This window comes from Nanorana parkeri, unplaced genomic scaffold, assembly GCF_000935625.1.
Source record: "Nanorana parkeri isolate BGI_ZX_2015 unplaced genomic scaffold, ASM93562v1 scaffold949, whole genome shotgun sequence".
Lineage (NCBI taxonomy): Eukaryota > Metazoa > Chordata > Amphibia > Anura > Dicroglossidae > Nanorana > Nanorana parkeri.
In genome coordinates this window covers 658,233-671,564 of record NW_017307217.1, presented here as the reverse complement: position 1 = coordinate 671,564, position 13,332 = coordinate 658,233, and the positions used below count along the sequence as shown (strand labels likewise).

Below are 13,332 nucleotides of genomic sequence, written 5' to 3'. Positions count from 1 at the left end.
TATATATATATAAATAAAGTATCCATTTATACTTACATTATATAGCATGGTCTACCTGTAAACATGAGAGGGTAGTTGGCCATATGAAGACACAAATGATTCCTGAAATATTTTTCATGAAAATAAAAATAGCTATAAAAAGGTTTGGATAACTGGAATGTGTGTGTTTATAGCTATGGAGGAGGAGAAGAGCAGGAAGACATCATTACAGCCGGGATCTGGCAGAAAACAATGGTCATCAACTGAGAGAGTTCCATTCAGCCAAGGCAAGTTACTATCACTTGTGGAGGTGGAGATTGTGACCTAGTCTGGTTGAGATGACATGGATATGTTATCTTTACGTTGCCCATACATTTGGCAATTTTGCTCTCAGGTTTGTTTGAAACTATAAATGTGTCCTAGCTTTAAGTGAGCAGTCAATACAATCAGTAAAAGTTTCAGTCAATTTCTCTCATCAGTTTGCTGTAAACTAGGAAATGTTTGTAATTGATGGAAAGTCACAAATTGCCCCCAAAACTGCCCAGTGTATGACCAGCATTAGTGTGAGAGACCACATTCCCACTCAAACCCTAACTCCGCAGTGTGCAAGTAGTGAAGCTGCTCATTCATAAACTTCCAGAAATAGCATCACCCCTCATTTACTGCCATATACCAAAACCTGCTGGATGAATTCCCCCTTTGAAACTAACCTTAACATTCACAGAGGAGCCTGCTTTAATCAGGATAGGCTGAATCTTGTCTTGTAAAAATTTTGTGTGGTTTGTAATCCACATGAGCACTTGAGTAAGGTACCATTCAGGCTGAAAAAGGAAGAAGAAACACAGAATTTAACATAATTATGAAACAAACAACTAATAAAAGTAAAAATATACACACATATACATGAGACATATGTAACAAATTATACATTAAAATCTCACCAGGTCTATTTAGTGTAGATTGAGCTGGGCTGCAAACATACCCCACTTGCCTGCTAGTCTGCAGGTATCTATGCCATTTGGAATATAGGTAGGTTACCATTTTGGAAGTAGTTTCTCTTCTTGCTGTGAATTATTAGCATTTCTCTATTTTTTTTGTCTTATTTTTCAGTTAGTCTGCTCCAAGGACTAGGCACATAAGCTCACCCATGCCACACAGTGCCATCACAAACTCTGGAGGAATGGACGGGGTAGGGAACGGGCACAGCTGGCTCTGCTTCTAGAGAGGCAGAGCCAGCTGTCAATCGGCCAGCTGGGTGGATCTCGACAGTACTGTCAGGATTCGTCCCAGCTGTGGCACGGCTCTGCGCTCTAAGCATAGAGCGAGAAATATCCCGCTGTATACTGAGTTTTGGGTCACTGGAGGATATTAGTATAAGTCCTCATGTAACCCTGAAGGGAACTATGGGCAAAAAGGGTTGGGCCATAGTTCTACTTTAAAATAATTAATATGACAATCATTGAACATTATACAAGAAATGTGGCAGTACCAGTGACCATACAGACACAATGCATACTCACCTTGGTTAAAACATTAGTTTGCCTGTTGCCTGTAAAGTGATAGCGGAACCTCTTCTGCAGAGAAGCTAACATAATCTGCATTGGAAGAATGATAGGGGGAGAGGATGGAAGGGAAAATTTCTCTGGCATCTGTTTAGGTTTACTTATGAGTTCATCTCTATGGTTATGTGTTAAGAAAATTATGATTGGCACACTATAGTATCAGATAAGATGAGGTGCTCATTTCACAGGCATTTACTGAATTTTGATGGACTTTCGGATCGCTTGTATGGTATAAGGCATCGCTGCCTGTTTTTAAAAAACGTCAATTTCCCGCTCGCGCGAGGGGGCGTGTCTGAGCGGACGTCTAAAGACGCCCGCTCAGATCTAGAGAGCTCCGGGCCGGCCGTTTTTCTACTACGGCTGGCCCGGAGGCAGTTAAATAAAAAGAATATGTGCAGCAAATGTGACCAGTAATACAGACACTGCAACAAGGGCTATGAAAAAGGTGCATTCTCTTGATAAAATAAAATGTTATGTTTTTTCCAAACCTAAGTAATTCTAAGCATGCAGTGGCAGAAGCCACAAAATCAAGAATTTTATACAGCACATCCTTTGAAAAGGGCAAGAAAGCATGTGCTCACATACAGAACAGCACAGAATAAAGGCTGTAGAAAGCAGGCACACTACAGACCCCTTTAGCTCAGGAAATCCTAGCAGTCGTGTAGCCACTGCACCTTAAAAATCACAGATGGCACCGAACTTTTGTGGGGGTTTTTTTTTCCTATCTGTTGTCAATTGAGCTGACTCCTATAAAAATCCTACTACTGGATTGGCCGGGCTGGCTCCTGAATTCCATATTCATTTGTCCATCCCTGCTGTGGTTGAACCCATCCTATGTGCCAGTTGTGAGCAACTTTTTAGAACCATGCTGATGACCCTACTTTGATATACCTCAGTACACACAAAAGCAATGTTGTGTAATTGTCTGAAAGATAGCTTTGAGAAAATAAAAGCATATCTGAATTGGGTGGGCTCTACTCTAGTCCATCCTTTGTATTAGTCCTGGTGCTTGCTGACCTAAAAGTATACTTCCTGAAATTCTGTGCAAGTCATATAACATCAGAATGACTTGGCATGAAAACAATGTACTGGTCTCTGTTACATTATTACCATTCACTTCCATTGTCTGTGCCATATCCAAACAAGTAATACTCCTTTCTAATTCTGTATGTACCTACAACTAGGGATGCACAGATACTTTTCGAGTACCAGTGCAGATACTTGGCATTTTCATGAGAACTGCCAGGGTTGCAGTGGTTGCAGCTGGGACCTGGCTCTGGCGCTCCATCACTGGCCTGAAATCATTAGTCTGTATTGTTTTAGAAAAACTGTCACATGACAACAAAAATGTATCAGTACTCGTACTTGTAAGTACTCGGCAAGTACCAGTACTTGTACTCGCAAAACTGGTATCTGTGCATCCCTTTATTTATATTTATAAAAACAAAATCGTACATTAAAACAGAGATGTACAAATCCCAGGAGCTCCGTGTGATCATTACACATGACAGCTGCCTCCTAACTTTTGAATTTTTCTCTAGTCTGGTCTTGGAGCTCAAAAGTATCGGTACTTGTACCGAGTACTGTACTTGGTATCTGTGCAATCCTACCTACAACTAAGCAATTATTACTTGAAATACAGATCTCTATTGTTACTTCACTTCCAATAACAGTCTTTGTTTTCCTGATCTCTAAAGGATACGAAATTTGCAGCTTAAGAAGTTGAGTGAAGAGTGTTTGCAAGTTAGTGTAAATTTCATTAAGTCCTGTTGAGGATGATGAGGAAACTGGTGTTGGTGACTGATGAGGATTCACAAAAGGCCAATGTAACAGATTTAACACTTCTTCAAAATCACTACAGAAAAAGAAAACAACAATTAGCAATACACGGACCTTGAGAATGTCACTATCGCATGCTATTATAGCCTACAAATGATGCCATAACAACCTTGTTAATTTGTCCTTAAGGATTTTGTGCCAGAACTGAACAGTGGAACAGATGAATTTCAGTAGATGAGCACAAGAAGAATCCTGGAGCTTAATAGCTAGCTCAGCCATTGATACCATTGTATTTGTAGCTTCGCAAACATTGTTGGTCATCAGGTGTTGCTGGATGTTATCACTGTAGGGATGAAAGAACACAGTGCTCTATGGAGGTGTTCACAATACATCTGTACACATTCAGTAAACAATTCAGGGCTAGTTCACACCATCCTCAGTGCGTTCCGGCCCGATTTTTTCTGACTGCACCGGACCGGAAAGCAGGCATTGATGTGCCACGCGTTCCCATGCAGCCGATCGCATTACAGCCAGAGGCTGCGGTGCCATTGAGTTCCATGCAACGCCACAAAACAAAGTGAGCCGGCCGGAATGCGACCCAGTGCGTTCTGGCCACAATCGGCTGGAACGCACTGCGGATGGTGTGAACTAGCCCTCAAGGCAATAGCTCCCATTTCCAACAGAAAACAGAGAGGATGCCATGCCACTTAGTTATTTACTGCTCACCTTAGCTCCTCTATTTGTGAGATCCATTTCAGGTAAGCTAGATGCCGCTCCACTTCACTGATCTGCTGAATTAAGGCTCCTAGATCCTCCATCCATGGTGTGGCTTCTATTAGGTGTTGGTTGATGGATTGAGACACAGTTGTCTCTCTTTCCAGAAGAGCATCGAGGAAGGACTTGGTGTCTTCTGCATTGTTCAAAGCAGCCTGAATTCGTTTTGGAGCCTCAGATGAGACAGTAAGAACCTAGAGGTCAAATATAGAGTGTCACCATGCTTATCATACCTAAATATTTTAAAGATGACCTGTCCTTATCTCATCTTTAGATAGCCAATGTTTTAGAGAGAACATACCAATATTCAACTTCCCATGTCTTTTTTGGCAAATACATAATTTTGAATTGGAAATTACATTCTGTTAAAAATAATTTGTATTCACGTGTGTATTGGGTTTATTGCCCCCGTCTTTCTTATGCCCTATTTAGTAGAAAAATGTAATGTAAGGTATTTTCAGTTCTTTGTGAAAAAGGAGGAAACATTCCACACTGATTGCATATTCGACAAAATGAAACAACACAAATATAAAAGAAAAAGAAAGAAAGCCCAGCATACCTGCTCTTCTAGGTGTTTGGTCTCTTTTGATAAAGTCTCGATAAGGGCGGCTACCTTTCGTAGAGACTTGAAATCATTTCCAACCTCCTTCTCCACAAACTCACAGACATAAAATGGAAGATCACAGGTGTACGGATCAGCTTTCTCACAGCTACTTAATCTCTCCGGATCACCGTTACCTGAATCGGCTGTTTGCCTCTCATTTTCACAAGATGCCATATCAGACTGATATACCCAGTTGAAGAAATATATGACATCTGAAAAGAAAAATCTCGTTTTTCAAACAGACCTATACTATAATGGGATTACATTTGTTTTCAAAAACATGATGGCCTGTGTTGATCAGGTACATTTTAGTGGCTGTAGAAACCATACAAAAGGTTGTTTAACATCATAATACATAGAGTAGTGGTATACTGTAACACACAGCAACATATACGACTTTCATTACATTGCTCACTGTAACCATCTAATGGGTACACTGACTGCAATGGGTTACAGGTCTTTGTAATACCTTGTGTAATAAGCCTGTAACATGGTGCACCGCCATGTATGTTTAACCCCTTAACATCCACTAAATAGTAAACTGCACTGCAAGGCTGTTATTTAAATCCCTAAAATGCCCCCATCACTATGCAAAACATCTCCAAGCAAGTAGGGTTGCTCCGATACTGGGCATTTTCACAAGTACTCGTAAAAATGCCCCAATACTAAACACCAATACCAGCGCTGTAAATTTTTTAACTGAATGCTGCCTGGGGTTCCGTACTTGTTGGGGACCTCGGCAGGCTTCCTGTGAACCGGGGCACCTGTTTACAGTGACGGCCGTCGAAGTCGAGCATCGAAAAAGAAAGGGAGAGCACTGGCTGCCTAGGAAGTGAAGAACAAGGTAAGTAGTTCAGCTTATCCCTCTACTCCTAGCCTTTATGAGCAGTTAACCTTTGCAAAGTGGGTTCAGCTGTAAAGTATTTACCGTACATATTCTTGACGAGCAGTAAAAGAGCTTTAAAACAAGCCATTCCTGACCGCTCTAACTTCATGTACTTTGAAGTCATCCTCAAAGATCACAATAAAGACTTTAAAGTTTGGTTTCTTAGTTACAATCAGTCGTGATGACTGACAGGATTCTGGTGTAAAACAAAGCAATAGGCAAACAGCAATGATTTCAGTGCTTCTGTTCAGAATTTTAAAGATGGATTTCTACAAAATGCCTATAGCTACAGGAGGTAAATAAAGACATCTTTTAAAGTGATTTAACTGCTGGTTCAGAATCTGTAAATACTTTGTGTGCATAGTCTGGGAAAGGACTCACTATTGGAGGCAGAGTTCCTTTAAATGAATGTTATTCTAATGTTTTTAATTCTTATTTCTAATGCGAGAGCTAGTGACATTGCACCCCTTTGGAACTCATGTAATCAGGATAACTAGGACAACATATTTTCATTACGTTTGCATTTATATTAGTAATTTAAAAATGTGACAGATCATAATAAACCTGTCATGAAAGGAATATAGGGTCTTCCAATGCTGACCTCCTTATAATATAAATTTGTGAGTTGCATGACCTCAAAAATAAATATTCAGATCAGGAAGGATGAAGAAAAGTCCATATCTGCAGAACTGAATTCTGAATGGTGATTGGTCTCTGTAAGCATCACCCGGTCAACTAAAAATTGAAGGAGCTGGGTAGAAAATTGTCAGCTGAACAGAGTCATCAGATGCAGTCACCGTTCGATTATTCAGACAGCTTCAGGTGCTGGCTGTCAGAATACAAAAGCTGGCAGGGGAGATTTCTCCATCCACACTGTATAGTGAACTTATTAACCACGTTTAATAACCAAAGCAAGTTTCCCAAATCCTACACCTAGAAAAACCTCTCTCTCTTTTTTGTTAATCTTTTTACACTTCTGCTGGTAGGGAGTTACTTTAATACTCAATAATAAAGAAATGCAGTGTGTATTTTGTTTATGAGAGTTAGGTGGGTATTTATTTTATTCTGGAGTTGGGCTTTAAAGCATGTTTCCACTTTTGCAGTATAATTTGGGAAAACCTCACTAAATGCTTGTTCTACGTTCCGTTTCACACAGAATATCTAAAAATATTTTTTTTTCAATAATTTTCTCTTTTAGCTGTTTCTTGGGTGAAGGACCTTTGTGCAGATTCCAAGCTACGCAAACATTGCATAGGTGGAAGGCTCTGTAGGTTTTTTAAGCACGTAAAAAGAACTTAAAGCAACATTAAAGTAATAAATGTGCCCCCCCATGCTGCTTTAAGGACTTACCTTAAATGATGCCTCTTGATCCGATCATCTTCCTTCCAGTAGTTTTCAGGAGTCTCTCCAGCGCTGGTGCCGGTCTCTGATCCAGCGCAGACTCCTCTCCCTTTCACATGGTGACTGTCCAACGTGCACACTCATGCTGCGTGCATTCAGCATTCTCCTCTGAAGATCTGCACTGCGCATGCGCCCACCCTATCATCCTGCACGGCCACTCGAGAAGCTTCACATCTTCAGACAGGAGCGAGCAGCGGAGACACATAAGTAATTACCTTTTTGCATATATCTACTGCTTGCTATTAGTAGATATATGCAAAAAAAAAGTTTAATTCTACTTTAAAATGTCAGCAGAAATTTTTAAATATTTTATGCAATGTGAATGGGAACATGTAACAAAACATAAAATAGGTGTGATCTCAGTTTGGCTGCAAAAGTGGAAATAAACTAATAAACCCCCAAAAGTAGAGAATTTGGTCTTAACACAAAGATTTCACACGGTTCCTGTGAGGGAGACGTTCATATGCAGAGTCAGTGTGTGCTCTGAGCTATATGCAGAGATGATAACAGAATTGTACACATTAAACCAGGGAGCAGAACATCAGAAAACTGGAATGTAGTACAATACAAACACTATGTCCCTGGCCATTTGTACAGAAGCAAATGAGAAAACATAAAATACAGTAACAGCAAGTTAAAGTGTACAACGAAAAAAAATAAAAGCCTCGTTGTAGAATGGCACAGCAGCTCATCAGTTGGCTACACATAAGTACCTGCCAATGGCCAGAGCCAGCATTGACCGATCACTGATCCCTGTGTGCTGATGACACCTCAAACCTGGAGCACAAGCTGACACTCAGCACAGCTCAAAACAGCACCACGTCACTTCCGGCTCCTGGGATTTTTTTTTCGATAAACTTTATAAACAACAGACATTACAAAGACCAGAAAGGCAGTAGGGCAAACGAACCCCATCTAAGACCTGTGTCAGTAGGCTGGCACGGCTCATTTCGGGGGATTGAACATAAAGCGCCCTTATTATTACGGGGATTCCGGACGAATTCCAGACTGGCAGACGTTACTAAGGCTGGTTATGTGAAAGACAATGCGGTGCTCATTATGGCCAGAAGATGGCGCATTAGGGATGATGAAAGCCGAGCTGGATTTTTCATCCTTGGATGCATTGTTTCATTCACTGCAGATGAAGAGATCTCTTGGTACCAGATGGACAAAAAAAAATGTCAATGCCCTAAACTAGGATAAGCCTAGCGTATTTCCACTTTTTCCACATGCTCCCCCGTTTACATAACTTGAGGAAAATGATCATATGTAATGATAAAAGCAATGGGTGGGCACTTCATTTGTACAAGGGCCACATGAGGAACTGGGACAGCTGTGGAGGGTCGAACCAATAAACGCAGACCATTCGTTACAGTGCAACAGGTACCTTGCGTTGCCATTCATTTGAATGTCACCCCAAACGCACCTCCTGGCTGCAATGCAATCAGCCATGCCGCAACACATGGTTCCACAATACCGTGCGTTGCATTGAGATTGAAAAAGGTAGTGCATGCAACACAATGCACCTGCTGCACTGTAACACATGGTAGGTGCATTGCACAGTACCATGAGTTACTCACACAGCATAGGTGTGATTGTGCCCTGAATGAAGCCTTATTGTCCCCACATAAACATACTATGTATGTGGCACATACTGGGTTTTTTTTTCTTTACACGCCGCAGGTGGGAGGTGAAGCTTCAGGAGGAGGTCGGAGGAGATGCTGGGGGAGCCTGAAGAGGAACGCAGTCTGGACACAAACCAATTGCCAACCTGCACTGGGCAATGGCTTGCAGTGTCAGCAGGCTGGCGCATCCACTGGCAACCAGCTATAAATGAGTGTAGATTGGCGATCAGTCTGGGTCTAGACCGCAGCCTGGATAGAGACAGACAAAGGGATGAACACGGTTAATTCACTGTATAAAAAATGAACTAACTTACAACACACTCCTCACCCCTTCTATATCCACTGCAAGCATGACCATTGCTCATCACCCATGCCAGCCGGTATACCGGTCCTGGCGCTCAAAAACATTACTACACAGTCCTTGAAGCTGTGTAGCAACATAATACTTGCAATGATGAGTGGTCATTGGTCAATGCAGTAACATGACCATGCTGACCAATGGGAATCTCTTCTGAACCTTCCTTCTTCCTGAAAGAAGGAGCAGAAGAATGTGATGTGCAGAGGATACTGAAGGAGTAAGGAGCGTGTTGTGAGTTAGTCCACCTTTTCATTTTTGTTAAGGGGTGAACTCATCTTTTAACCCCTTCATGACAGCTTTTTTTTTTTTTTGTTTTTGTTCATTAAAGGGAGAACTATGAGGTGAGTGATTTCCACTCATTCTCATAGTTAGAGGCGACCTGTGACAAAGAAGCTGTCACAGGTCGGCTATATTGATCGGGAAGTGAGCCGAAACATACTGTCGCTTGCTCACTTCCCGATCGTCTCCCTGCAGTGAGCTGAGACTGTCAGTCACCTCTCCCCACAGGGATTCCCCCCTCTCCTCTCCAATCCTCCAGCACTGAGTGGTCGAAAGAACGGGGGAGGGGACGGGCACAGCTGGCTCTGTCACTCACGCAGCTGGGTGGATTTCGACAGCATTGTCGGGGTCTGTCCCGGCTGCGGCACTCTCAGTATATTACGGGCAATAGCTCACTATATACTGAGCTTTGGTTCACGGGAGGAGGTTAGTATATGTCCTCCCGTGACCCTAAAGAGAACTTGGGGAAAAACACTTACCCCATAGTTCTCTTTTAATGACCAACACACTTTTTACATTTTTGCTGTGTGATTTTTCCACATCAGTAATATACTTTCTTACTAAGTGCACCCACATATATTATATATTGTATACAAGGAAAAGAGGTTTCGAGCCACCAGAAGGAACAAGACACCACACCCCTAAATATAATTGTAAAAAAGGATAGAGAGAGTGGGGCTTTTTAGGTGTCGTTCTCAGGTTGGACCCACGGTGCACTGACACAAGACTGGATATGTCAATGACTTTATATGATTGATCTCTATACATTTATATGAAATATCCCTAAGAATGAGATGATGCGTGGACCTATATGGGTTGGACTTGATGGACGTATGTCTTTATTCAACCCCAAATACTATGTAACTATTATCCCGTCACTGGTTGTTAATGAACTGAAAGATTGTGATGGTATAATCCCGTCATCGGTCGGGATGGAGTTAAGGATACGTTTTTGGATTTGGATACGCTTTAATAACTGTATTAGTACACCTGTAACAACACAGGTGAGTTTTATTTGCACGAACATTTCATTTTTAAGGACAAGCCTTTGGAAGGGTCTACTTCTTCTTCTGGTCCAAACAATTTTGCTTGTATTCGGAAGGGGGGGGGCGGGGGGTGACAGTCTGAAAGCCTGTCCTGAATAATAAACTGGTATTGCAAATAATATTATCACATTTCAATAAATTACAGAACCAATGACAGACAGAGTTCAGTTTTTTGCAATCACTTATCTTTATTTAAAAAAATTGCTTAGTAATAGCTCTAGAAATCAAAACAGAAACAGATTAACACATCTTTATAATGACTTTAAACGATAATTAGTCCGCAGAGAGCATATGCACTCGTTCTACATGTGAAGAAGTTAGCCGATCTGTAGATTTATTATACTATATGTAAGAAGAAATGCCATCAATCTTGTCTTGTGTTTGAGGTGCTGAGAATTTGATGGCATTTCAATAGAGCATACAATAGCCAGCTGCATATCAAACAGTAGTCACCGTAACTGCATAGGATACAGGGAGAATGCAGCTTGAAATCTCACACACAGTATGCACTATATGTGTGCAAGTAGGCTCCTTTGAATTGTATTATGTGGCTATGTGAACTGCTTGTACAATAACAGTCAATTCCATCTTTTTCTGATAGAGTTGCACTGAATCTTACTGAGATGTAATGAGGCACAATCAGAGCAGATGCAGTAGGAGAAGGCTAAAAATAAAATAAATGTGAAAACAACATATCTGAAGCACTCGTTTGAAGCTCATCAAGCATTTCTAAACACTCCTTTCCTCAGAAGCATTGCTATATGCTTTAGTACTTCATAACGAGAAAAAAAATCAACTACTAAACAAATGGAAAAAATCAAACAAAGTGGAAGAAAATGCTTTCTGGATTTTGATAAACCGCTAAAAATGGTCTGATTGTATGAGAAGTCACATGACCTTCTGAAAACTTTGCCTGTTTCTTAACTCTAATGAACTAATTTCTACATGTTAAATATATTTACATATACGTACAACTAGGCATTTGGATTTAAATGTAGCCTTGTGAGATGGCCTATAACATTTCAGTGTAATGATACACAAATTGTTCCCAGTCATAGATGGTTTAGTGTACTTGGATCACACACATACATACCTCAACCGTGTCAATATAACCATATTACACAAATTATTTGATATGCTCAACAAATCATCATCTGGCTACCAAATAAACTGGTAATCAGATTCCACTTTAGTGCCATGCAGAGACAAAATACTGCTCCTCTATGCTTTCTCCCAAACCACAATTCTCTCTACCAAGGGTTGTTTTATTAAAATGTCTGCACAGCAAAGAGCTCTGTGAATGTCTAAGTTTAGATCCAGAATACATTATGGCCCCTAGATAGAGTTGTGGAGCATAGTAAATTCCTCTGCTGCTTGACATTCTCTAGTGGCCATAATGCACTGTGAATCTACAACAGGGCAGATCACTCTGCAAACATTTAGGCAGACTTGTCAGTTAGCGAATCCAATAAAAACCTCAACCCTAAGCCTAGGCCATCCTAATCCTGGTTTAACATAGGATCATATTACTGGGTAGAACACGATGAATAGGTAGCTTCAGAGTAAATGTTTGCCAATTTACTAATAGTGAAATTACAGCTCATGAGTATAAACTTAAAAAAGGAACAATATTTTAGCTAAATCCATAAACAGATGTGTAAAATCTGGCCATTTAAAACAAAATTGTTTATACAATATTTTGTTCTGTCACCTTTGTGGGGGATGAAATAAAGTAGACGTTAAAATAATAAAGCACAAAATGCTGATATAAAATGAAGCTTATCGCAGCCACACAGTGTTCAGCTGAGTCTGATTCTTGATACTGGTGTCCATTTTCAGTACTTCTCTGATGGCCATAGTAGCATAGGTGGAGGAAGGTAAGGAAAATTCCATCTTCAGTGCCCGGTATTTTCCATCTGCAAGGTAAAAATATAGTTCACTGCTACCAGTAAAGAAAACGTGTAGAGCAGTTTTTTAAACTGTCATTTTATTATGTAAAATTATACACGCAGGGGCCACTATTAGGTACTCATTACTGCAAACAGAAGATTGGGTAGCTGCAACACAATACATAAAGCATGCAAACATGGTCAAGACATTTATTTGACCAATCATTATTATGGGGAAGATGCGTGATCTAGTTCACCAAGGTATGATGATTGGAGGTGGTGCTCTAATTATGTAGTTTCTGCATTGCGCTGTATAATGTACTATTGCTGGGTTTTGTAGTCCTCTATAGCCGGTGCCATTCTTCATCATTGCTGTATAATTTTACACTTTCCATTTAACTATATTGCACACCACACTATCTTTTTTCTTTTTTTCTTCCACCGCTCCAAGCTTGCTCCTGTGATGGACTACAATCTCAATATAAACTAGTAGTCCCATCACTGGAGCCATTTTTTAAACGTTATTTTATTGTTTATCCGATTAACCGATTAATCGAACTTAATAATCGGCTAACTAATCGATTTTGAAAATAATCGTTAGCTGCAGCTCTATAGGTAATGTTTCCTTAGTAAACATTAGGTCTCTTGATACAAGTTGAGTGATTTGAATGTCACGTTGTAACCGATTATTGCTTTTAACCATGTGTACCTCTTTATGGTCATACTTCACACATTTTCCATTGGCTAATTTTGTGCAGAAAGTAGCCAATGTCCCAAAGCCCACATCTTCTCCGGTCTACATATGTAATGAGCAAACATGGTTGCCCCATGTTAACATATTGTAATACTGCAAATTATACAGAAAAAAAGGGTTTTCAAAACATCAATATTAATCGTTAAGCTTTATTACATCAAGCTGATCACCTTTATATGTTAAAAAAAAAAAACACATTGAGAAATAGACATGTATGAATTTCTGAAATTGTCCAATGTTTTTGTTTTGAGTTGTGCCTATTGCACAACATATATAGTATTTATATGTAATATGTGACATATAAATACTAAAATATCAATGGATCTACTGGCATTAGCAGTCAGGTGTGTTCATCTGCCCACAGACAACAAATGTCTAAGAAAATTTGAAAACTAA

At 40.2% G+C, this 13,332-nt stretch overlaps 2 protein-coding genes across 3 annotated transcripts in view; both read right to left on the bottom strand.

Moving 5' to 3' along the window:
* RINT1 (RAD50 interactor 1) overlaps positions 1–7,795 on the bottom strand; it is an 18,033-nt gene extending 10,238 nt beyond the window's left edge. Inside the window, exons 1-7 of the mRNA XM_018566434.1 lie at positions 7,699–7,795; positions 4,654–4,910; positions 4,047–4,288; positions 3,490–3,663; positions 3,244–3,396; positions 1,500–1,656; positions 690–800 (exon numbers count right to left, since the gene is read on the bottom strand). Of these exons, the coding sequence (XP_018421936.1) occupies positions 690–800; positions 1,500–1,656; positions 3,244–3,396; positions 3,490–3,663; positions 4,047–4,288; positions 4,654–4,872 (1,056 nt within the window). The 5' untranslated portion in view covers positions 4,873–4,910; positions 7,699–7,795. The remainder of the gene's footprint in view (positions 1–689; positions 801–1,499; positions 1,657–3,243; positions 3,397–3,489; positions 3,664–4,046; positions 4,289–4,653; positions 4,911–7,698) is intronic.
* Positions 7,796–12,059: 4,264 nt separating this feature from the next.
* Positions 12,060–13,332, bottom strand: part of PUS7 (pseudouridylate synthase 7 (putative)) — a 35,079-nt gene continuing 33,806 nt past the window's right edge. For both annotated transcript variants that reach the window (XM_018566442.1, XM_018566443.1), the window contains one exon: positions 12,060–12,209. In XM_018566442.1, the coding sequence (XP_018421944.1) occupies positions 12,073–12,209 (137 nt within the window). In that variant the 3' untranslated portion in view covers positions 12,060–12,072. The remainder of the gene's footprint in view (positions 12,210–13,332) is intronic.